The 25,489-nt window shown below is 50.6% G+C and overlaps 1 protein-coding gene across 4 annotated transcripts in view; it reads left to right on the top strand.

Annotated features, from left to right (window-relative positions):
* The window catches only part of adad1 (adenosine deaminase domain containing 1 (testis-specific)), a 241,000-nt gene that overhangs the window by 210,075 nt on the left and 5,436 nt on the right, over nucleotides 1-25,489 (top strand). For all 4 annotated transcript variants that reach the window (XM_072495706.1, XM_072495707.1, XM_072495704.1 and 1 more), the window contains one exon: nucleotides 14,059-14,296. In XM_072495706.1, coding sequence (XP_072351807.1) covers nucleotides 14,059-14,296 — 238 coding nt within the window. The remainder of the gene's footprint in view (nucleotides 1-14,058; nucleotides 14,297-25,489) is intronic.

Raw genomic sequence — 25,489 nt, 5'->3', positions numbered from 1 at the left:
GAACTTATAAATTCTTCCATTAAATTCCGTCGCATCTTCCAAAATTCTATGGATTCTGTAATGGTTCAAGATTGGAAAGTAGCAAATGTTACCCCATTATTTAAGAATGGAGGGAAAGTGAAAACTGGGAACTATAAACCAGTTAACCTTCCATCATTGGTCAGGAAAATGCTGGAATCTGTTATAAAGGATGTGATAAATAAACACTTGGGACAATCATGATCTGATTTGGCATTGTCAGCATGGTTTTATGAATGGGATATCACATTTGACAAACTTGTTGGTATTTTTTGAAGATGTTCCTGGCAGAATTACTCAAGGAGAGTTGATGGACGTAATATGTTTGGACTTCCAGAAGGCTTTTGATGAAGTTCTCCCACAGGAGGTTAATTGTAAAACAAAAAGCTCATGGGATAGGAGGCAACGTACTGTCATGGAGTAAGGATTGGCTGACTGGCAGAAAACAGAGTGGGAATAAATGGGTTATTCTCTACTTGGCAAACTGTGGCTAGTGGGGTACTGCAAGGATCAGTATTTGGACCCCAGCTGTTCACAATATATATCAATGATTTGGATGTTGGGACGAAATGTAACATTTCCAAGTTTGTGGATGATACAAAGTTAGGCGGAAATGTGTTGTGAGGAAGATGTAAAGCAGATACAGGAGGATTTGGACAAACTTAGTAAATGGGCAAGAACATGACAGATGGAATATTATGTGGAAAAATGTGAGGTAATCCATTTTGGTAAGAGGAACAGATGTGCAGAGTATTTCCTGAATGGTAAGAAATTAGAACATGTAGATGTATAATGGGACTAGGGTCCTTGTCCATGAGTCACTGAAGGATGGCATGAAGGTGCATAAAGCTATTAGGAAGGCTAATGGGATGTTAGCCCAGGCGTAGTGAGGTCTTGCTTCAATTGTACAGACGCTTGTTAGATTGCACCCAGCATACTTTGCACAGTTTTGGTACGTGTACCTAAGAATGGATATTATTGCCATAGACAGAGTGCAACGAAGGTTCACCAGACTTGTTCCAGGGATGGTGGGACTGTCTTATGAAGAGAGAGTAGGCAAACTGGGGCCTGTATTCTGTAGAGTTACGAAGAATTAAACATACAAAATACTTAAAGGAACAGGGTTATGCAGGTAAGATGTTTCCCCAGGTTGGGGAGTCTAGAACCATGGGGCACAATTTGAAAATAAGGGGGAAGCCACATAGGTCCGAAATGAGGAGAAACCTCTTTACACCGTGTTTGTAAATCTTGAGAATTCTCTTCCCTTGAGGACTGTGGCAGTTCAGTCATAGTATATGTTTAAAGCAGGCATTGATAGATTTCTTTTTTTTTAAATATATGTTCATTCAAAATTTGTCAACAAACATTTTCGACCATTTAAACCCCCCCCCCCCCCCCCCCGTATCAAAAAAGAAAAGAGAAGGAACAGAACAAAGCATAAACATATCAATCCAACATGATACAGAACTTGTACAATGGGTTCCTCCCGCACATATTGACTTTCCCATATGTTTATGTTTTTCCTTTTTCAAGTGCCCCTAGGAAAAACCCCTTCCCCGCCCACCTATATACCCCCCCCGAAAGAGACCCCCCCCCCCCCGGGTTGCTGCTGCTGACCGGCCTCCATCTAACGTTCTGCGAGATAGTCTAGGAAAGGTTGCCACCGCCTGAAGAACCCCTGCGCAGACCCTCTCAAGACAAACTTTATCCTCTCCAGCTTGATGAACCCTGCCATGTCATTTATCCAGGCTTCCACACTGGGGGGCTTCGTGTCTTTCCATAATAGCAAGATCCTCCTTTGCCCTTCAGCTCCTCTACCAAAGCCTCCTCCTCTTCTTTCATCTCCTGATATTTCGCCGAAACCTTGCCCTTTCCGACCCATACATCCGAAATCACCCTGTCCTGAATCCCCTGTGCCGGGAGCAACGGGAATTCCCTCACCTGCCAGCTCACAAACGCCCTCACCTGCATGTACCTGAACGCATTTCCAGGGGTATGCCAAACTTCTCCTCCAGCGCCCCTAGGCTCGCAAACGTCCCATCTATAAACAGGTCCCCCATCCCCCTGATCCCTGCCGATGCCAGTTCTGAAACCCCCCGTCCATCCTTCCTGGGAAACAACGCTGGTTATCTCTGATCGAGGACCACACCGAGGTTCCCATCGCACCCCTGTGTCGTCTCCACTGCCCCCAGATCTTTAGCGTTGCCGCCACCACCGGACTCGTGGTGTACCTTGTCGGCGAGAGCGGCAGCGGTGCCGTCACCAGCGCCCTCAGGCTCGTTGCTTTGCAGGGCGCCATCTCCAGCCTCTTCCATGCCGCCCCCTCTCCATCACCTACTTACGAATCATCGCCACGTTGGCTGCCCAATAGTAGCCACCCAGATTCGGCAACGCCAGCCCTCCTCTGTCCCTACTACACTCCAGAAACCCCCTCCTTACCCTCGGGGTCTTGTTTGCCCACACAAAACCCATGATGCTCCTGCCTACCCTCTTAAAGAAGGCCTTGGTGATCATAATAGGAAGGCACTGGAACACAAAAAGAAACCTCGGGAGGACCATCATTTTAATCGACTGTACCCTACCAGAGAGAGTGGCAACATATCCCATCGTTTGACGTCCTCCTCCATCTGCTCCACCAGCCGCGTCAAATTAAGTTTGTGCAGGGCCCCCCAACTCCTAGCTACCTGGATCCCCAAGTACCGAAAGCTCCTTTCCGCCCTGCTCAACGTAGGTCGTCTATCCCTCTTCCCTGGTCCCCTGGATGCACCACGAAGAGCTCACTTTTCCCTACATTGAGCTTATAGCCCGAGAAGTCCCCAAACTCCCTTATGATCTGCATGACCTCCACCATCCCCTCCACTGGATCTGCCACATACAGCAACAGGTCGTCCGCGTATAGCGACACCCGATGCTCCTCTCCCACTCGGACCACCCCCCTCCATTTCCTGGACTCCCTTAATGCCATGGCCAAAGGCTCAATTGCTAATGCAAACAACATGGGGCACCCCTGCCTCGTGCCTCGATACAGCCGAAAATACTCCGACCTCCGCCGATTCGTAACCACACTCGCCACCGGGGCTCTATATAGGAGCTTAACCCAACTGATAGACCCCTCCCCAAACCCAAACCTCCGCAACACTTCCCAGAGATACTCCCACTCCACTCGATCAAAGGCCTTATCCGCGTCCGTAGCTGCCACTATCTCCGCCTCTCCCTCCACCGATGGCATCATAATCACGTTTAGGAGCCTCCGCACATTGGTGTTTAGCTGCCTGCCCTTTACAAATCCTGTCTGGTCCTCGTGAATCACCCCCGGGACACAGTCCTCAATCCTCGTAGCCAGCACTTTTGCCAGCAACTTAGCGTCCACATTAAGGAGCGAAATCGGCCTATACGACCCACATTGCAGTGGGTCCTTGTCCCGCTTCAGGATCAAAGAAATCATTGCCCCGGACATTGTCGGGGGCAGGGTCTCCCCCCCCCCTCACTTGCCTCATTGAAAGTCCTCACCAGCAACGGGGCTAACAGGTCGCATACTTCCTGTAAAACTCAACCGGGAACCCATCTGGTCCCGGGGCCTTACCCGCCTGCATGCACCCCAGTCCTTTAATCAGCTCCTCCAATCCAATTGGCGCCCCCAAACCAGCCACCTCCTGCTCCTCCACCCTCGGGAACCTCAGTTGATCCAGAAATCGTTGCATCCCCTCTTCCCCCGCTGGGGGCTGAGATCTGTACAGCTCCTCATAAAAGGTCTTAAATGCCTCATTTACTTTCACCGCACTCCGCACCGTAGTTCCCCTGCCATCCTTGACTCCACCTATCTCCCTCGCTGCCATCCTCTTACGGAGCTGGTGTGCCAGCATCCGGCTCGCCTTCTCCCCATACTCGTACGTTGCCCCCTGTGCTTTCCTCCACTGTGCCTCTGCCTTCCCTGTGGTCAACAGGTCGAATTCCGTCTGGAGACTTGGCCTCTCCCTTAGTCCCTCTTCAGGGGCCTCTGCATATCTCCTGTCCACCCTTAAGATCTCCCCCACTAACCTCTCCCTTTCCCTGCCTTCTCTCTTCTCCCTGTGAGCCCTGATGGAGATTAACTCTCCCCTGACCACCGCCTTCAGCGCCTCCCATACTACCCCCACCTGCACCTCCCCGTTGTCGTTGGCCTCCAAATACCTTTCAGTGCACCCCCGTACCCTCCCGCACACCTCCCCATCTGCCAAATCCCACATCCAAATGCCACAGCGGGCGTTGGTCCCTCTCCTCCCCCAACTCCAGTTCCACCCAGTGCGGGGCATGGTCTGAGATGGCTATGGCCGAATACTCTGTTCCCTCCACTTTCGGGATCAGCGCCCTGCTCAGAACAAAAAAATCTATCCGGGAGTACGCTTTGTGTACGTGGGAAAAAAAGAAAATTCCCTGGCTAGGGGCCTAGCAAATCTCCACGGATCCACCCCCCCCATCTGGTCCATAAACCCCCTAAGCACCTTGGCTGCAGCAGGCCTCTTCCCCGTCCTAGATCTGGAACGATCTAATGCTGGGTCCAACACCGTGTTGAAATCCCCCCCCATTATCAAGCTTCCTACCTCCAGGTCCAGAATGCGCCCCAACATACGCTTCATAAATCCAGCATCGTCCCAGTTTGGGGCGTATATGTTTACCAATACCACCCACTCCCCCTGCAGCCTACCGCTCACCATCACGTATCGACCACCCATTGTCCACTACTATATTCTTGGCCTCAAACGACACCCGCTTTCCCACCAGAATTGTCACCCCTCTATTCTTTGCATCCAGCCCCGAATGGAATACCTGTCCTACCCATCCCTTTCTTAACCTGACCTGGTCTGCCACCTTCAAATGTGTCTCCTGAAGCATGACCACGTCTGCCTTCAGTCCCTTTAAGTGCGCGAACACTCGGGCCCTCTTAACCGGCCCATCGCATTCCACGTTATCAGCCGGATTGGGGGGCTTACCACCCCCCTCCCCTGCCGACTAGCCATCTCCTTTCTAGGCCAGTCCCGTGCCCGCGCCTCCCGCACCCTCCAGTCCACCAGACGGGGGAACCCCGCCCCGACCACCTCTTCTGTTTTCGGTTCCTCCTCGGCCAATGCAGCAGCAACCCTATTTCTCTCCCCCTCCCCACGCTAGATCCATATTTAGCTCTTTTGCTCCCCCCCATAACACTCCCGTAAGTCAGCTGACACCTGCTGACCGCAGCTTCCCCCGCCTTCCCGTTGACCCCCCCCGTGTGGAAATCCCCCCTCCTCCTCCTCCCCAGCAATCGGTGTGCACTCCTCCATCCCCCCCCCCCCCTCCGTCCTTCCCTAACGCGGGAAAAAGCCCGCGCTTTCCTGAGCCAGCCCCGCCCCCTCTGGCGCAGCTCCTGTTGCGGCCTTATCCCAATTCCCCCATCCCCGGGCCACCCCTCCCTGCAGCACCGGCGCCCACATTCCCTCACAGTCTCCCCATCAGATCTCTTTCCCCATCCCCATCCCTCGTCCAACCCGTGGAACATTCCTTACGCATAGTTAAAACCCTGTATACAACTGACATCCCCCCCCCCCCCCCCCCCCCCCCCCCCCCACAACCACAGACCCTTAGTTTGAGTCCAACGTGTCAGTTTGTATAAAGGTCCAAGCCTCTTCAGACATTTCAAAGTAGTGGTGTCGATCCTGAAATGCGACCCACAATCGCGCTGGCTGCAGCATTCCGAATCTCGTCCCCTTCCTATGCAGCACCGCCTTGGCCCGATTAAAACCAGCTCTCTTTGCCACCTCCGTACTCCAGTCCTGATAGATTCGGACCACTGTATTCTCCCACCTGCTGCTCCGCTCTTTCTTGGCCCATCTCAGGACACACTCTCTGTCCACGAAACGATGAAACCTCACCACTAGCGGCTCGTTGGCCTTGGGTCTCCTCGCCAGGACCAGATGAGCCCCATCTAGCTCCAGGGGACTCGGAGAGGCCTCCGAACCCATCAGCGAATGGAGCATCGTGCTGACATACGCCCCGGCATCGGCCCCCTCCACCCCTTCAGGGAGACCCAGAATCCGAAGATTCTTCCTCCTCGACCTGTTCTCCAGGTCCTCGAATCTTTCGGCCCACCTCTTGTGCAGCGCCTCGTGCGCCTCCATCTTCACCGGCAGGCCCAAGATCTCGTCCTCGTTCTCGGCGGCTTTTTCCCGCACCACTCGGATCTCTACCCCATGGGCCTTCTGGGTCTCCTTTCGCCCCTCGATCGCGGTCAGCAGTGGCGCCAGCACCTCTTTCTTAAGCTCCTCCACGCAGCGCCTGAAAAACTCCTGCTGCTCCGGCCCCCATGCCGCTCGATCTCCGCCATCTTGTTTTTTCTCCCTCGCTTCTTTTGCTGCTCCAAAACCGCTTTTTTGACCGCTCCACTTCTGGTCCACTCCATATACTATGGAAGGGGGACCTTGCTCTCACCTTCCCACACGGGAAATCATCGAAAAATTTCCGTTGGGGCTCCTCTGGAGAGCCCAAAAGTCCGTTCTAGCGGGAGCCGCCGAAATGTGCGGCTTAGCTCCACATCGCCGCAACCGGAAGTCGGCGCATTGATAGATTTCTGATTAACAATAACGTAAGGGTTATGGGGATAATGTGTGTAGAAGGCATTGAAGTGTTCGATCAGCCATGATCTTATTAAATGGCAGAGTAGGCATGGCGGGCTGAATGGCCTACTCCTTTTCCTATTACATCTACTGGTTCCCCTTTAACTATACTTGTTACTGCCTCAAAGAATTGTAGTAAATTTGTCAGACATGATTTCCTTTCACAAAGACTTGCCAACTCTCCATGATATTATACATTACATCCTTTATAATGAATTCTATGACATGTTCAGCTAACTGACCTATAGTTACCTTTATTTTTTGTCTCCCACTCTTTTTGAATAAGGGTGTTACAGTGCCAGTTTTCCAATCCTCAGGAACTTATTCAAGGATTCTTGGAAGATTACTACTAGTGCATCCACTACCTCTCTAGCTACTTCTTTAGTATCCTCTGATGGAATCCATCAGGTCCAGAGGACTTATCAGCCTTTAGCCCCCATTAGTTTCCTTAATACATTTTTTCTAGTGATAGTTTTTGTATTTATGTCCTCTTGATTATTTAGTATTTTTGGAATGCCATTAGTGTCTTCGACCGTGAAGACTGACGCAAAGTATTTATTTAACTCCTCTGCCATTTCCTGCTTCCCCCTTATTATTTTCCCAGTTGTTTTTTTCTTAAGGGACCTATGTTCACTTTGGCCTCGCTTTGTACATTGAAAAAAGCTCTTGCTGTCCGTTTTTATATTGTGTGCTAGTTTGCCCTCATAGTTTACCTTCTCTTCATGATTTTTTAAAAAAGTTTGAATCTCCTCAAAGCCTTCAGTTAAATATCAGTATCTTGTCCTCATAATTACAGTTTCCCATCCCTGGCATTATTCCAGTGAATCTGGCATGTATGCTGTTTGCATCTTTAGTACCATTTCTATGGGTTGTCCAAAACAACATTACAGTCTTCTAAATAGCCTGACTAATGTTTGTATCAATTCATCATTCATGTTTTACTCTTCTACTCTCAGACATTTTATTTTTGATGTTGCCTACCTGCACTCATACTTTCGAAATCATGGGGGATTTTAACACCTAGAAATGGGTGGGTTAAGAGCAGGAGAGCACTAAATAGCGGAGGATTGGAGCAAATTGGCTTCAATCCGCACATTTCAAATTTTACGGCTGGTACATTTGGCGTTGTGAGTGTAACATGCTTGCTGGAGTTAGCACGATCATTAGCACAGGTGAGTCAACATTCCAGTTAACCTCATTATCAATTTGCAAAACAGGGCTTTTGAAATGACTTTGACTATCATTCAGATTCAGAGCCTTCAGCTTGGATTTCCTGGTGCTCAGAAACTCGAGTGAAAAGGAGCCAAGTTTCAGATGCTGTTCATGGTGTCTTTAAACTTTAGATCAGATCACTCATTCTCAATAATGGCTCAGTTTGTACAGCTGTATTTTTAAATTCTGTCAAGAGCCATTTGAAGTTCCCAATCTGTCCACCGAGATCTCTTTTAGGATAATACATAGCTTTGATAAGTCACCCTGAAGTGAATGTAGTGGAGACCACAACTAGGCGCCATATATATAATTCAAGCTGAATAAACATGAAGAAAAGAATATAAGGCCAAGTTGATAGGGTTAGATTAAGAGGGGTGAGAGGAGAGTCGTATGTAATCTAAACGCTGGGACGGACTAGTTAGGCCTGTTTCTGTGCTGTAGACTCAACATAATGTGATTTGCCTCTAATTAAGAGGGACACAGATGGACCACTTCTCCATGGCACCATCGCTTAATGGTGAATTGCACTATTTGTCAAGTACACTTCCAGTCTATTATTCCTCCCATGTTTTACACTTTTTTCCTATAAGGGGCGCAGATTCAGACCTGCGAGAGAAAGAAAGTCAACTAATGGATGCAGTTCATTCTGCCTCAGTGACTTATACACGAGCATTAAATTGCATAAGGATTGGGATACATGGCAAAGATGAATGGATATTTGGGGAGATGAAGAAGTTCATCAAAATGCGGGGATGGCGCGGCTGAAACTTAAGTGGGTATGAGAAATGGTGTGGTCGATAAGACTGAGTGGTGGAGGTGGGGTTCTTGTTCCCTCTAAGCTGCGCAAATGGGCGGCAATGTGAATGTTTCCACAAGCCATGCGCAAAATATGCAACTGCATAAAAACATTTAAAGAGCCCTTGCTACAAAGACACAGGATTGCACCAGACAATATTGGTGAAACAGCAACTGTACTCACTTTTCCTGACCTGGTTAAATCATTAAATAATTTCCTGCCCTACTACGGTTCAATATTTCTTAAGTGTGGTCTCCAGCGGGAAATGAGGTGAGATTCCCGCCAGGTGTTTGGATGTGATTCAGATCACAATCCACCCACACTCAGACGTTTTTTGGGAGGTAGGCCAGGTTTTACACCAGCACTGGGGAGCGGGCCTTAAACAGGCTGGCAAGCCGAGCTTCACTGAGATAGAGTTCTCTTTTTAAAGGGTGCCCCAATTTCAAGTCACAGTAAAGGCTCCATCGCTAGCATTGGGACTCCCCCCCCCCCCCCCCCCCCCCCAAAAAAAAACCCCACCAGCACAGGGCCTCAGGGCAGCTCCACAACACCGATATTGGGGCTTCAGGCCTCCTGGCATCACCGCCCCCCCACCCCACCCTCCCCAGACACACACACAGAGGGATCAGGTCCTTTCCAATGGGTCTCCATTCAGGGACTTCCCCTAATCGCCAGAACACCTCTTCACCCCCCACCCCCTTTCAAACCTCTTCTCCTTCCCAGCAGTGCCAGCCTGCTATGTCTCTAACCATCTATAGACAATAGGGTCAGATTTAGGCCATTCGGCCCATCGAGTCTGCTCTGCCATTCAATCGTAACTGATATTTTTCTCATCCCCATTCTCCTGCCTTCTCCCCATAACCCTTGATCACCTGGGGGCTACAATGTCTTCAGAAGCCCCCCAGTGTAGTCGCCATGTCTGGTCTCCGGTGGTTGAGACCAATAGTGATTCCCGCTGGCTTAGTGTTGCACTGGCAGTGGAAGAATGCCGGGAGAATCTCTCTTCAAACAGTCCCAGCACATTTAAATTAGCATTTAAATGTGCTGAACTGCTTCACATCCAAAGAAGGTGTGATTCAGATTACGTCAGTTGCAGCGGGCTGGCAGCTTTGTGCGCTGTTCGACGCAGATACTGTTTTGGGCCTCTCCAATTATTCTCCCGACATAGCGAGATTTCTGCCGGGTGCTTCGCAGCCGGAGATTCACCCTCATTAAATCTGCAGGCACTCATTAAAGCTTGCAACTGCCCTTGTTCTTTATTCATTCCTCCTAAGCACCATCTGGCTCCTTGGGTTGCATTTCTGCATTAGCCCTTTAAATAAGGACTCCTTATGTTATATGAGAGTACCTTTAAAAAATGGGTGTTTATTAGAGAGCTGCAGTGATGTCAGAGAGTGGGTGGAGCTGGGCTGTTTGTCTGCTTTCCTTTCATTTTAGGTTGTTTGCTACAGGATGTGGTTAGTTCTGTTTTGAGAGCTGGATAGCTGCAGGCAAAGCAAGGAGCTGCATAAGGATCTCTCTCTGCGAACTAAGGACTGTCTCCAAATCAATTGGGTGATTTCAAAGTGCTGACTGCTCTCAATAGATAATTTAAACCTGATCTTTGTGTTAAAAGGGTCTTTTGTTTTCCGGATGTTGTTTGGGAATTTATTAAGGGCTATCTGTCGAGTACTGTATTCTATGGGGATTTACTGGTGTTGATAGTTGTTATGATGTTTACTGTGGGTTTATAAAGTGTTAACTGGTTTCATAAAAAAACATTGTTTTAATTTAAAAGTACTGTAGATTTCTGTTTGCATCACACCTGCGGAGTAAGCCCGTGTGCTCCCCGTAACCACAATCTATTAAAAGTTGTGGGTCAGGTGAACTCCATGATACACTTTGGGGTTCTCTAAATCCTGGTCCATAACACTTATGACGTCATGCCTACTGCGCAGCATTGCAATGCAAATCCTCGAACCAAGATTTATTGCCTTCCAATTAAAGTTGCAGAATCCAACCCACTCTATTTACTTCCAGGTCTCAAGCATGCTTTCCCCTGCTAATTTAACATTAATATCACGGCCTGTGTATTTGAAACGCTAGGCATTTCTGTTCATTCATAACCTTCAGTGCTTTTGCATAAAGTCTGTACTTCCATGCTCCGTTTAGTCTCACAAAATAACTAACTTCACAATTTATTGCACCTGCCACTTAGTTGCCCATTGTGCTGACCTATTTGTGACATCATGGAGGCTTATATAGAATGCCTACAGCACAGAAGGAGGCTATTTGGTCCATCGAATCTGCACCATCCCTCAAAGCGCACCCTATATAGGCACACTCGCATGCCCTATCCCTGTAACCCCATCTAACCTACACATACGTGGACACTAAGGAACAATTTAGCATGGCCAATCCACCTAAACTGCACATCTTTGGACTGGGGGAGGAAATCGGAGCACCTGGAGGAAATCCACGCAGACACGGGTAGAAAGTGCAAACTCCACACAACGTCCCCAAGGCCAGAACTGAACCCAGTCCCTGGCGCAGTGAGGCAGCAGTGCTAACCAGCATGCTGCCCCCTATATGTCCTCATTTTTGTCAAACCTCTTTTTTCAGTGTTTTCAATTTTTAAAAATTTGAACATAGAACATACAGTGCAGAAGGAGGCCATTCTGGCCACCGAGCCTGCACCGACCCACTTAAGCCCTCACGTCCACCCTATCCCCGTAACCCAATAACTCCATATAACCTTTTTGGACACTAAGGGAAATTTAGCATGGCCAATTCACCTAACCTGCACGTCTTTGGACTGTGGGAGGAAGCCGGAGTACCCGGAGGAAACCCACAAAGACACGGGGAGAACGTGCAGACTCCGCACAGACAATGACCCAGCGGGGAATCGAACCTGGGACCCTGGCGCTGTGAAGCCACAGTGCTATCCACTTGTGCTACCGTGGTGCCCCTGTGCTACCGTGCTGCCACAATCTCAAATTTTGTGATTGTGTTACCAATACTTATTATTAGCAAAACACATTTTATCCGAACTTCCCAACCCATCAACCAACTGGGTGACAGGAATTATCCACTGCGGTCGTGGCTGTTGATTCCTATCCGGAGGCCACAGACCGAAGTGAAGATCCGCTACAACGAAGCCCATTCAGCAACCAGGAGTGTGATCGCGGGTGCTTCGGCCTCCGGAAGATGAGGTTCAAGTGCCTGGACCGCTCTGGAGAGGCCCTCCAGTATGATGCTGAAAGGATCACCCGCGATGTGGCGGCCTGCTGTGTCCTCCACAACATCGCAAGGTAGAGGAGGAGGAGGATGCAGGGGAGGGTGAAGGTGGTCAGGACAGGGAGTCCAGGCAGGCACGGGAGGCTCTGATCGCCTCCAGGTTCGCCAATTTGGGGGTGGGAGTGAGGACTGGATAGGGATACATACCTGCGGCACTGGGGTGGGAGCCCTAGGTTGGCAGTAACACCAGATGTGATCCATGGGATGGAGGATGATGACAGCCCGCTTTGCGATGAGCTCTGGTGCTCCGCATCATATGACGACACCTAACTCCTGCCCACGGTAGCAGTTTACACGGTCCACCTGGGTGACCCCTGCATGCGAGCTGAAAATTCCATCACATGGCCCCGTCGGATCCCAGGGCTGGCAGGGGTGGGGACAGTTTGGGGGGGGTTGGGGAGCCCAGGCCACCCATAGGGTCCGCCTATTCCTTCCACCACCACTACCCCCCAACGTCTGCCCATTCTCTCACCTCCAGCCACCCCACATACCCATCAGACAGAGCACCGAGGCAAGTTGTAATGGTCACAACAGGGGTTTAACGTGACTGAATTTGTAGATTTGTGCCCTAGCCCCTGTAACTAAACTGTGCCCTGCACCGTGCCAACTTAACTAGTGTCTAACTTACGGGCCTGACACTACGTAAAGGTGGATCCCCAGACGGCACAGCAGGAGTGCAGGCGGACTGCTGAATTTCCGCTCTGTGACCTGGGTCCCCGTTGGCGGGCATCCTCTGGGGCAACCGGGCCAGGATAGGCCCGGCTGTTGCTCGGGTATCCCGGGTAGCGTGGTGCTGCCCCGTTCTGCCCCCTGCCCACTAGATGCAGCGGGGGAGGGGGGACTCCGAGGAGCTGTGGTGTTCCAGAACCTCCCCTGTGGGACATGCTGATCCATAACCAAAACAGTCGCCCCAATGTCTCCACCGTTGACGCCACCCGTGCAGTGTTGGCTTGGGTGGCACACATTGCCGGCACCAACTCCTGCACGCGGTTGGACTCCTCCAACTGCACATGCAGGTGCTGGATGCTTGCCCGCAACTCCTCACGTGGACCCTGGCTCTGCGAGTGCATCTCCACTATGGATGGGACTGTTTATTGCAGAAACTCGAGACCCATCTGGATGACAGCTTGTCCCTGGGATCGGCCTGACTTCCGACTGTCCGCACCCTTGGGTGTCTGTACTTCCACCTGCTGTACCTGGTGAACGATGTGGTGTGGACCATATAGTGTTCCAGGAGCCTCTTCACTAAAGTGCCCGACCGAGGTGAGTGCCTCTGGGATGATGGAGGGTGCTGGAGATAGCTGTGTCGGGAAATCTGTGTCATCCTACGACCCAAGCTCCAGGGTCTTCTGAGTCTCGGGCGGTGTCTCTCAGCGTCACTGCTCGACTCACAGGGGGGGCTCAACTGTGGCACTGGCTGGGGGCTGGGGACGCCAGTTGGACCCACCCCATCTCGAGCAGGTCCTGGTAGCAGAAAGCGACAGTGTTAGACATTCCAGACACACTTCACTCTCCATACACACCATCCCAGCCAACTAGATGGTGGCGAGGAGAGCAGCCCCGAGGTTTACCGATGCAGAGCAGGAGACCCTCTTGGACGTGGTGGAGGAGCGGCGGATGACCTTGTACCCTGGGAAGGAGGCTGTCAGCTGCCGCCATTCGCTGTTCTTGGGTGCAGGTGGCAACGGTCGTGAGCAACACCGTCTGGGCGAGTCAGCAGTGCAGGAAAAACTGCACGACCATTCTATCCCCGCAGTTGTCAGGGTGGTAAATCTTTGAATTCTCAATCAGGGTGGTAAATCTTTGAATTCTCTACCCCAGAGGGCTGTGGAGACTCAGTCATTGAGTATATTCAAAGCAGAGGTTGATAGGTTGCAGGAATAGGATGGTTAGATGGCGTTGAGGTAGAAGATCAGCCAGGATCTAGTAAAATGGCAGAACAGAGTCGAGGAGTTGAATGGCCTACTCCTCTTATGGTTTTTGTGGCTTAAATGGTGTTGAACATCTTCCTATGATTTCCCCTTCAGTTTGTGTCAACACTTATCTGTATTATGTATCGTGCCTCTAATTTACTTTTAAAAACTAAATTATATCTGTTTAAATGCTTATTAAATCATATTTACTTTCCAGGTGATGCAAACTGCATAGACACACGAGGAGTGGAAGTTGCAATTAAACAGCGTGTGGATGATTCACTGACTTCAAAGCTCCCAAATTTCTACATTGTCAGCAAACCGCAAATATGCCTTACAGAAACTGCATATCCTTGCCACCCAAATTCTATTCATAAAACCCTCAGCCTCAATTGGTCTCAGTCGGATTGTTTGGTAGAAGTGGTGAATGGTGCAACTGGAAGGATTGCTGGCAGGTAATATGGTTAATAGCTATATTATTTGAGTAAGTTGATTATATTTCAGAAAATGCTGGAAAAATGCAGCAGGTCTGGCAGCATCTGTGGAGAGAGAAACAGAGTTAACATTTTTTGTACGCATGACTCAAAACGTTAACTGCCCGTTCCTGCCAGACCCGCTGAGTTCTTTCAGCAATTTCTGTTTATGTTTCAGATTTCCAGCATCTACAAGATTTTGCTTTAATTATACTTCACTTTAGATTATCTTCTGGAGCAATGGATTTAGTATTGCTGTCAGAATCTGAGTTTGTGCTGCTTTCATTAGCCTAAGCTGCTCTCATTAAATCCTATATGCTGTTCTCTTGTATTAATTATGTTGCTTGCATAGTTTGCTCTTTTCCATAAATGTTTTTAATTTTTCAGTATTTTGCAAATAATACAAAAAATTCTCAATACAAAATAGTACAGAATAAGAATTATTGCAGATTTGAGAACAGACAAGACAGGATAAATTTAGAACAAAAGAACTTGTGCCTACAGTTTTAATATTGGATCAATTTAAAACAAGATGGGAGAGAAAGAGAATAAGGCCATATAAATACGATGGGATAACATCCCAGGCGCACACCTTTATGTATTGCAAGATCCAAGACTAACAAAATGGCTCAAGGGAAACCTCACAGGAGTTGGTCAGCTAAGGTGGAGCCTATAAATTTGAGATGCTTTACAGAATGCATCGGACTTCGAATGGATCACAGAATTCAGGAATTCCATAGGAATACGTTCCATAACTATTTAATGCTAGTTTTGAATTGAAGGATACTTGTCGCTGATCCATGAGCGAATAACATTTTTACGAGCTGCAGAAGTTAGGATGTTGTACACCCTTTTTTCATGTCATCAATTCTCCCATCTGGAAGACCCAGCATTGAAGCAAAGGATTGAGCACAAAGCTCTGTCAAATAGCCTCTAGCTATACCAGACTAATAGGATTGAATCTTAACATAGGTCCATTTGCAGTTTATATAGTAATCTTCAAATACCAGGCGCTTTAGGCATAGTGGAGATATAGCAGGATTAAACCTGTGTCTCAGATCAGGCGGGATATGCAGACAGTACTGTATCCTAAACTGAGGGTGCGATTTACCGGCTGTGTCCGCCAAAATCTGTTTATAAGCCCACTTAACTAGTTCTACGTTGGACTTCTGGTGGCGGCATGTAGGAGAAAGTTGCACGTTGGGTGGCTCCTGCTCAAGGCTTGATTTTTTAGAATTTAATGCCCGGTCCCAGGGGCAATTTTGTTGACAAATAAGTGCAGGAAAACATAAGGAAGGAGGGGGATGTTGAAAAACCAAAAAAAAGCCATCATGAAGAAGGGAGCGAGTGAAGGTTTTCCGTCGCGAGAAAGGGTCAGCTCCGCAACCGGAAAGATGGCGGAGGCTTGGTCGTTGGGTGGGGCCGCACTGCTTACGGCAGAAAAGATGACCGAGGTAATGGCTTTGAAACTCGAGAAACAATTTACAAAGCACATGGAGGTGATGAGGTAGGAGATGATTGCGGCGCTGAAGGTGCTGGTGGAGGAGGCGATTGCCTCGGTGAAGGTGGCTGTGTCGAGGACTTCAGCTGAGGTGCAGGAGCAGGGTGAGAAACTGAAGGGAGTGGAGGAAGCCTTGTCGCAACACAGCGATCAGCTCATCGCGATGCGTGTGGTTCTGCAGAGGGTAGTCGAGGTTCAGGACCTGGAAAACAGATCGAGGCGGCAAAACGTGAGGATCATGGACCTGCCCAATGGGGTGGAGGGCCCAATGCCGACTGAGTACTTTACTAAGATGTTGGGGGAGGGGGAAGATCTCTCCCGGTACGAACTGGATCGGGCTCATCAGTCGTTGAGGCTTAAACCAAAGGCGAATGAGCCGCCAAGAGCAGTGATTATATGCATCCACAGGTACCATGTGAAGGAGATGGTCCTGATTTGGGCGAAGCAAGAGTTGCAGTGAGCTGGAGCTGGTATACGTATTTACCAGGACTTAACTGTGGAGTTGGCGAGGAGGTAGACGGCAAATTAATACACATTGTATAATAGTGGTGTGTGGTTCGGTGTAGTGTACCCAGCTAAATTGAGGGTGGCCTACAACTCCAAAGACTTTTATTTTGAGACGGTGGAAGCGGCAGAGGCATTTGTGAAGGCAGATGGACTGGGGCAAAAGGGAGGAATGGGACTAAGGACTGGTCTTGGACCGAGGGTAGGGGGGATGGAAGATGATGTATAGTTCTATTTTTTATTTCATGTCGTTATATGGGTTAAATGGGGTAACGTTACCTATTTGGAGAAGGTAAGAGTGGGGATTTTTTTGTAACAGTGGTTTTCTGGGGTTTGTATTTGCACAATGGACTTGTTTGTTTGAAGGGAATTTTTTTTTTGTCTTCCTGGGACAGGGTGGGGGAGGGGATTGAAGGGGAGTGGGGCCTGGGCAGGGGCCCTCACCCTAGCAAGCTTAAGTCGGCTAGTGAACAGAGATGTGGGCGGAGGGGCTGCGGGTCGAAGATGTTTGCGCACCTAAAAAGTTTAAAGGCTGATGCGGTTATGCTACAGGAGACTCGTCTGAGGGTGAAGGATCAGGTGAGGCTCAGGAAGGGCTGGGTAAAACAAGTATTTCATTCGGGGTTCGACAGCAGGGCGCAGGGGATAGCGGTCAGTAAGAGAATGAGGTTCCCGATGGAGACAGCGGGGGCGGACCAGGGGGTAGATATGTGATAGTAACAGGGGCATTGGAGGGGAGGGCGTTGGCAAGTACGTATAGGATGATGCAGGGTTTGTGAGGACGGTGTTTGGGACCATTCCGGACTTTGATTCGCACAAGCTAATAGTGGGAGGGCACTAGCACTTGGTGCAGGATCCAAGGCTGGATAGTTTGCAGACGTGCTTGCTTGCTCAGTCGGGGGGGGCGAAGATGCTGACTGGGCTTATGAAGGAGATGGGAGGGGTGGACCCGTGGAGGTTCTTGCCCCGAGGGAGTGTGAGTATTCATTTTTCTCTTCGGTTCACTAGGTTTATTCGAGGATAGACTTTTTTTATAGTTGGGAAGGCGCTGGGTTACAGGATCAGCGTATTCGGCAATAGCGATTTCAGATCACGTGTTGTAGCCATCTGGGATGGCCACTTCCCGATTACAAAATGGACACTTTGCAAAGATTGCAGGGAAAATGGACAATACTGAGAAAACAAGCAAGTTAAGGGTTCGTCTGTATATTGGAGCCGCTGCTCCCAGACAAGACCAAAACTGTAGGCTCATTAGCATTCTAATGGCCCATCTCCGGGAACAAAAGAGTAACATTTGAGTAACCGATACTAAGGCCGACACCCCGGCGCTAGAGAAGACCGAAACAAAGAAGGCCAACGGCCACCGAGGACACGCCCAGCCATCAGGGCACCCACCCCTTTATTGGACGAGATCAATATGTATGATCAAGAAACGGCCCAATTGATTGGGGCCAAGTTCAAGAACCCGCCCAAAAGAGCGCAAAGCCCCTTTGGGTATAAGAAGGAGCCCCCAAGAGAGAATCGCTCTCTTGGACCCGGCTCTCACCAAGGAGAGACCTGTCCACCAGCTGCACCAAAAGCAAGTAAGTCCAAGGTCAACGCACACTTCCAGACAGACGACCTTAGCTGTTATCCCGTACCAGTTCCACCCCAGCAGCCTCAGAACCGAACAACGGCCATTGTTACTCTGACTGAATGGGCGCTCGAAGCTAAGTATAGGCTTTAGCAGTAGTGATAGTTTAGTCTGTAGAGTTTCGTGCATGAGTATATTTAACTGTGTGTAAATAAATAAGCATTTGACTTTGAACTAACTAACTGATGTGTCGAGTCTTTGATCAGTATTCGGTTTGAACCTTGTGGCGGTATTGAAAGATACCTGGCGACTCTAGAGCAAACGTAATTAGAATTAAGGAAGGCGACCATATTGACCACCATATTCAGAGCCAACGAAAGAGAGCAACCTTTAGCAACAGTGCGGCATTGGGTGGACATGGTCTTCGAGAAGGGGACAGTGCAGAGACCGGGATGGAGAATGGACGTGGGGCTGCTGGGGGACCGAAGGTTTTGTGAGAAGATCGGGAGAGTGATTGAGGAGTAAGTGGGTTTTAACTGCATGGAGGAAGTATCACAGGCGGTGGTATGGGAGGCCCTGAAGGCGGTGGTGACGGAGGAGGTGATATCGTTTAAGGCCAAGGCGGATAAAGAGGCTGATAGTTGAGATGTTGGAGGTGGACAGGAGGCGCGGGAGATGCAGACCAAGCACTTTTGGACAGAAGGAGGGAGCTACAGGCTAGTTTTGATCGGTTATTCATGGGGAAGGCGGTGTGCCAACCGAGGCGGGCAATTTATGAGCATGGTAAGACAGGCCAACTTCAGAGTGAGGCAGCGGCGAGGGAAATTGTCCAGATGCAGGATAGGACAGGGAAATTGGTGGCTCCGGACCAGATTAATAAGATGTTTGAGGAGTTCTATGAAAATTTCTATAGGTCAGAGCCATTGTGGGAGGATCAGGAGGTGCAGGAGTTCCTGGACAGTTTGGAGTACTCGAGATTGGGGGAGGAAGATAGGACCACACTGGAGAGGCAGTTAGAGGAACAGGAGGTAAAGAAGGCAATTGGGAAGATGCAATCGAGGAACGTGGCAGGACCAGATGGGTTCCCAGTGGAGTATTACAAGAAAATCAAGGAAAGATTGGCGCCGCTGATGGTTGGAATTTTTGAGGAGGCGATAGGAAAGGGGGTACTACCACAAACATTGGAGCAGGCTTCAATCTCCTTGTTGTTAAAGAAAGATAAGGACAGAGTGTAGGTTGTACAGGCCTATCTTGCTACTAAATGTGAATGCGAAGATATTGGTGAAGGGAAGACCCTGAAGCAGTTGAGCCAGCTGGTGAGGACAGAGAGCTGGCTGCCCAACAGGCCGAAGAGGATGTGGGAAGCAGGCACCGCATCAGGCCTCGTGTACTGGCTGCACTTGTCATTTGAGGACCTGCCGGACCGGGCATGCTGTCGAAGACTCCGGCTGAGCAGGGAGACAGTGGGACATATCTATCATATGGGGGAGGACATCCTCTCCTGGTGGTCGTCAAGGTGGCGGTCACTCTGAACTACTAAGCAATGGGGTCCTTTCAGGCACCGAGTGGGGACCTGCCCAGGATCTCTCCGAGCTCGGTGCACAGGTGCACCCACACCATCATGGAGGTCCTGTATGTCCAGTTGGCACAATACATCAATTTCAATGAGGGCTGAATCCACCAGGATGCCTGGGCAGCAGGGTTCACCGCCCATCGCCAAGATGCCCCGGGTCCATGGGGTGATCAAGGGAATGCATGTCACCCTACAGATGACAGGCCGATCTTCGTAAATTGAAAGGGGTTCCACTTGATGAATGTGCAGCTGTGACCATCAGCTCCGTATCATGCATGTCTGTGCCTGATACCCAGGCAGTATGCACGATGCCTTCATCCTGACACACTTGACGGATCCCGGCCTCTTCGAGGCACACTCCTGGCTGGGGGTTTGGCTCCTGGGTGACAGGGGTTATCCGCTGCGAACATGGCTGATGACACCTATCCAGAGGCCACAGACCGACACGGAGACCTGCTGCAAAGATGCCCACGAGCGTGATCAAGCGGTGCTTTGGCATCCGGAAGATGCGGTTCAGGTGCCTGGGCTGCTCTGGAGGGGCCTCCAGTATGGCGCTGGGAGGGTCGCCCGCATCGTGGTGGCCTGCTGCGTACTCCACAACATCGAGTAGCAGAAGGGTGACGTGCTAGAGGAGGAGGATGAATGTCAGTCCTCATCCGACGAGGAGGACCGGGGGAACGTGATGATGGGCAGGACATGGGGCCTGCGCAGGCACAGAGGCCGCAAACTTGTGCGCTAGTGCCAACGTGCATGGGATGCTCTAATCACCGCCAGGTTCACCGACAAGGTGGGGACTGGCCAGGAACACGGACACCGCATCCCCCCTCCACACCCCCGCAACCCTCTCCGTGGTACCTACAGTAACAGTGGGTAAGGTCCATGGTATCGAGGATGATGACAACCCCCTCTGCAATGAGCTCTGGTGCTCCACATCGCTTGACAACGTCTGATTCCTGCCCATGGTAGCACTTTCCAGCATCTGTCATTCGAGGACCTGCCGGACAGGGCACGCTGTTGAAGACTCCCGCTGAGCAGAAGATAGTGTGACATATCTGCCAGATGATGACGCACCTGGCACCGCGGAGGTATGCGGGAGGACACCCGCTCTTGGTGGTCACTCTGAACTGCCACGGGGTCCTTCCAGGTGAAGTTTTATGCCACGGGGTCCTTCCAGGTGCCGAGTGGGATCTCACAGATCTCGGTGCACAGGTGCATCCGCAGGGTCATGGAAGCCCTGTATGCCCGGTCGGCACAACACATCAAATTCAATGTAGACCGAGCTCACCAGCTTGCCCATGCAGCAGGGTTCGCCTTCATCACCGAGGTGCCCAGTTCCAGGGAGTGAACAACGGTATACATGTTGCTCTATGAGCACCGGCCCATGACGGGCCGGTCTTCAGAAACCAATCATTCAATGAACATGCAGCTAGTGTATGATCATGAGGTGCACATCATGCACGTTTGCGCCTGATATCCGGGCCGTGTGCACGACGCCTTCACCCTGATACACTCGACAGTTCCTGACATCTTTGAGATGCACCCCTAGTTAAGGAGTTGATTCCTGGGCTGCAGGGGTTATCCACTCCGGTTGTGGCTGATGGTGCCTATCCGGAGGCCACAGACCAACGTGGAGACCCACTACAACAATGCCCATGCTGGCACCAGGAGCAAGATCGAGGGGTGCTTTGGCAACCTGAAGATTGGATTCAGTTGCCTGGATCGCTCTGGAGGTGGCCTCCAGTGCAGCGCTAGGAGGTTCTCCCACATCGTGGTGACCTGCTGCATCCTCCACAACATCGTGCTGCCCCCACACGTAAATGACATGATCCTGTCTCTCCCTCATCCGATGAGGGTGATGCGGGGGAGGGCGAAGATGGGCAGGACATGGGGCCCGGGCAGGCACAGGGGGCCGCATAACGCGTGCGCCTGGGCCGGTGCGCATGAAACGCTGTTAACGCCTCCAGGTTCACCGACTGAGGGGCCTGGCCAGCAGCACAGACACCCCATCCCACCTGCACAACCTTCCCCCCCCCCCCTTCAGTGATTCCTACCTGCCTCATTACGGGGCACGGGCCCACAGTTGGGAGTAACAGCGGGTCTAATTCATGGAATGGAGGATGCTGACAGCCCGCTCTGCTCTGAGTTCTAGTGCTCCACATCGTTTGACAACCTCTGAATCCTGCCCATGATAGCACTGTCCCTGGTGAGAGATGGGCTTGAGGCACCAGACTGGTGAGCGCTGGCTGAACTGGGGTCCCTGTCCCTCAATGTCAGCTCATCTCTTTCCCCCCTCCTGCAGCCAGCCCATTTCTCACACCCTTCTGACAGAGCACCGAGGCCAGTATAAACATTGTGAACAGATGTTTATTGGGAAACGGTAAACATATATGTGCAGATTTGTGTCCTAGTCCCTAATGCTATACTGTGTGCGGCATTCATGCCAACTTAGCTGGTGCTTTAAGGGCCCTAATGCTACATCTAGGTGAATCCGCAGGCGGTACATCAGGAGAGGAGGCGGCCTGCTGTGGTTCCTGCCCTGTGACCTGAGGCCCTATTGGTGGCCTTCTGGGACGACCAGGGCTGGATGTGCTCGTCTGCTGCTCTGTCGTCCCAGGTGGTGGAGGGGGCGAGTCTGAGGCACTGTGGTGTTACGGCACTACCCCTGTGGGAGTCATCGGCACGGGACCCATCACGTCCTCCTCCCTCGAGGTGCCTAATGGCCCCCGGGCTACTCCTTGAGGAGGGGTGCAAGTGAAGCTAACCCCTGAGACCCCCTGCCGGGTGGTGACACACATGCCATGAGAAATTTTTTTTTGACTACCTGTTGGTAAACTCTGTTCCTTGCTGTCCCACTCTGCTTGTCTTTACCCAAATTGCTGCATGGCTCTATTGTCTGAATCTTTGTCTTTAGATTTCTAAATCTCCCTTCATCTGACCTCCCCACAACTCCACTCCAACCCCGACTTAAAGGCCTAACCTCAGCCCTTGCATGATTTGCCAGAATGATGATCCCAGCCCAGTGTAAATGGAACCCGTCCCACAAGAACAGTTCTCTTTGCAGTATTGGTTCTATAATGCCTCATCTATTGGAGCCTCCCTCCTTCTTTGAGCCGCATGTTAATTTCCCTCCCTTTTTGAGCCACATGTTAACTACCCTTCCTCTTTGAGCCACATGTTAATTTCCCTCCCTCTTTGAGCCACATGTTTATATTTAACCAATTTGACCCCATACCAGGCAGCACCTGACTCGGGTAACAATCCAGAGGTGATTACCTTTGGGAGTCTGCATTCTAATTTAGACCCTAATGCCTCAAACTCCCTCTGCAGGGCAGAACACCAATTCTAGTTTTACCTGCGTCTTTGGTTCCGATTTAAACAATAATAACTGGACCCTCCCGCTGCCAAGTCCATCTCCAGCTGCAAAGCTGTGTTTTTATGTTGGCACTGGACAGGAAAAACACCCATCATAACACCCACATGTGACTGCAGAGAACAATATCTATCCCCTGACTATTCTGTTGTTTATTACTGCCACTTTCCTTTTCACTTCCACCCCACTTGAATGGTTTCCTGAAGATGGGGCAGTGGACAGCTGCAGCCCTTGTTCTCATCCACATAGGGTGGCAAGTGCCTCACACCTTTTGATCAAAGTCAAGGATCAAGGCTCCTCCATCACTACATCTTGTTTCTCTTACCTTGCTATCTCACAGTCCTGTTCCTCTTCATGAACCAACACTAAAGTACTTCTTACCTCAGGTTTGACTGCTTCCTGCAACAAACTATCTAGGTAACTTCACTTTCCTGAATCTTGGCATTCACGTTTTTTTGAAAATATTTTATTGAGGCATTTATATATTCACACAACAAACATAATCACAAAACAAAACAAGCCAACAGGGCAGTAACTAAAAAAACTCAACACAATATCTAACACCCCACCATTCGGCTTCCCAGCTTCCCCATTTTAACACCGGTCCCCCAACTGCTGACATCTTAACTTTTCTCGAAGAAGTCAATAAACGGCTGCCACCTCCGGGCAAACCTCTCCACAGAACCCCTTGAGGCGAACTTTTATCTTTTCTAGCCTGAGAAACTCCGCCAGGTCACACACCCACACCTCCGATTTTAGGGGCGCCCAGTCCCTCCATTCTAACAATATCCATGTCCCGGCTACCAGGGAGGCAAAGGCCTGGACATTGGCCTCACTCGCCCCCTGGACTCCCAGGTCTTCCGACACTCTGAAGATCGCCGCTCCTCGACTCGGGACCACCTTTACCTTCAGGACCTCCGACATAACGTCGGCAAACCCCTACCAGAATCCTCCAAGTTTCAGACATTCCCCAAACATATGGGCATGATTTGCGGGCCGACCCGCACACCGCCCACACCCGTCTTCCACCCCTTCAAAAAACCTGCTCATCCTGGCCACAGTCCTATGTGCCCTGTGGATCACCTTAAACTGGTTAAGGCTAAGCCTAGGGCATGGCAAGGATGCATTCACCTTCCTCAGGGCCTCCTCCCACAGCCCAGCCACCAACACCCTACCCAACCTCTCCTCCCACTTGCACTTCACTACCTCTATCGGGGCTCCCTCCCAATCCATCAGCTCCTTGTAAATTTCTGACACCTTTCGCTCCCCTACCCCTGTTCTTGACACCACTTGACCTGCAGCCCATGGGGCGGCAGGTGATGAAAGGACGGTACCTGCTTCCAAACAAAGTCCCTCACCTGCAGATACCTGAACCCATTCACTACGAGCATCTCAAATTCCTCCTCCCAAGCCCAAAAAGCTACCCTCCACGAATAGGTCCCCAAACTGCTCAATCCCCCCCCAGAAAAAAACGGTGATTGCCACATATCGTGCCCAGACTGAGGTCCTCTCCAGCCTCAAGTGCTGCCGCCACTGTCCCCACACCCTAAGGGCCACCACCACAACCGGGCTTGTGGAGCACCTGGCCGACGAGAAAAGCAAAGGCGCTGTCAACAGTGTCCCCAAACTCGTATCCTTGCAAGAGGCTACCTCTATCCGCTCCCACACCGACCCCTCCCCCACCACCCACTTCCTAACCATTGCTATATTCGCCGCCCTGTAATAGTTCATGAAGTTCGGGAGAGCCAACCCACTCGCCTCTCGACCCCGTTCCAAAAGCACCCTCTTCACCCGCGGGGCTTTACCTGCCCAGACAAACCTGAAATCAGTACATTCACCCTCCCAAAGAAAGCCTTAGGAATAAAAATCGGGAGGTTTTGGAACACAAACAAAAAACTTGGGAGAATCGTCATTTTCACCGATTGCACCCGTCCCACCAGCAACAGCGGGAGTACATCCCACCTCCTAAAATCCACCTTCATCTGTTCCACCAAATGCCAAGTTCAGCTTTTGTAGCTGCTCCCACCCCTGTGCCACCTGAATACCCAGATTCCGAAAGTTCCCCCTTACCAACCTGAACGGCAACTCCCCCAGCCTCTTCTCCTGCCCCCCCACTTTGATCGGAAAAATCTTGTTCTTCCCAATATTCCCCCCACTTTGATCGGAAAAATCTTGTTCTTCCCAATATTCAATTTGTACCTGGAGATCCAGCCTAATTCCTCCAAGATACTCATAACCCCCCCCCCCCCCCAAGACCTTCCAACGCATCCGAAATGAAAAGCAGCAAGTCATCCGCGTACAGCGAAACCTTATGCTCCCCTGACCCCTGTACTATCCCCTGCCATTCCCTTGACACTCTCGGCGCCGGTGCTAATGGCTCTTTAGGCAAAGAGCAAAGGGGAGAGTGGACATTCCTGCCTCGTTCCCCCAGTGCAGCCTGAAATACTCCGAGCTCACCCAGTTTGTCCGCAAACTCGCTACCAGTGCCCGATACAGTAACCGGACCCAGTCCATAAACCCCTGTCCAAACCCAAATCGCCCCAGCTTCTCCCACAAATAGTTCCACTCCACCCAATCGAAGGCCTTCTCCGCATCCTTGGCAACCACCATCTCCACACTTCCTCCCTCCATGGGCATCGTTGTAACATTCAGTA

This window comes from Scyliorhinus torazame, chromosome 3 (assembly GCF_047496885.1).
Source record: "Scyliorhinus torazame isolate Kashiwa2021f chromosome 3, sScyTor2.1, whole genome shotgun sequence".
Lineage (NCBI taxonomy): Eukaryota > Metazoa > Chordata > Chondrichthyes > Carcharhiniformes > Scyliorhinidae > Scyliorhinus > Scyliorhinus torazame.
The sequence above is the reverse complement of the archived record's forward strand: the minus strand, read 5'-3'. Positions and strand labels throughout refer to the sequence as shown.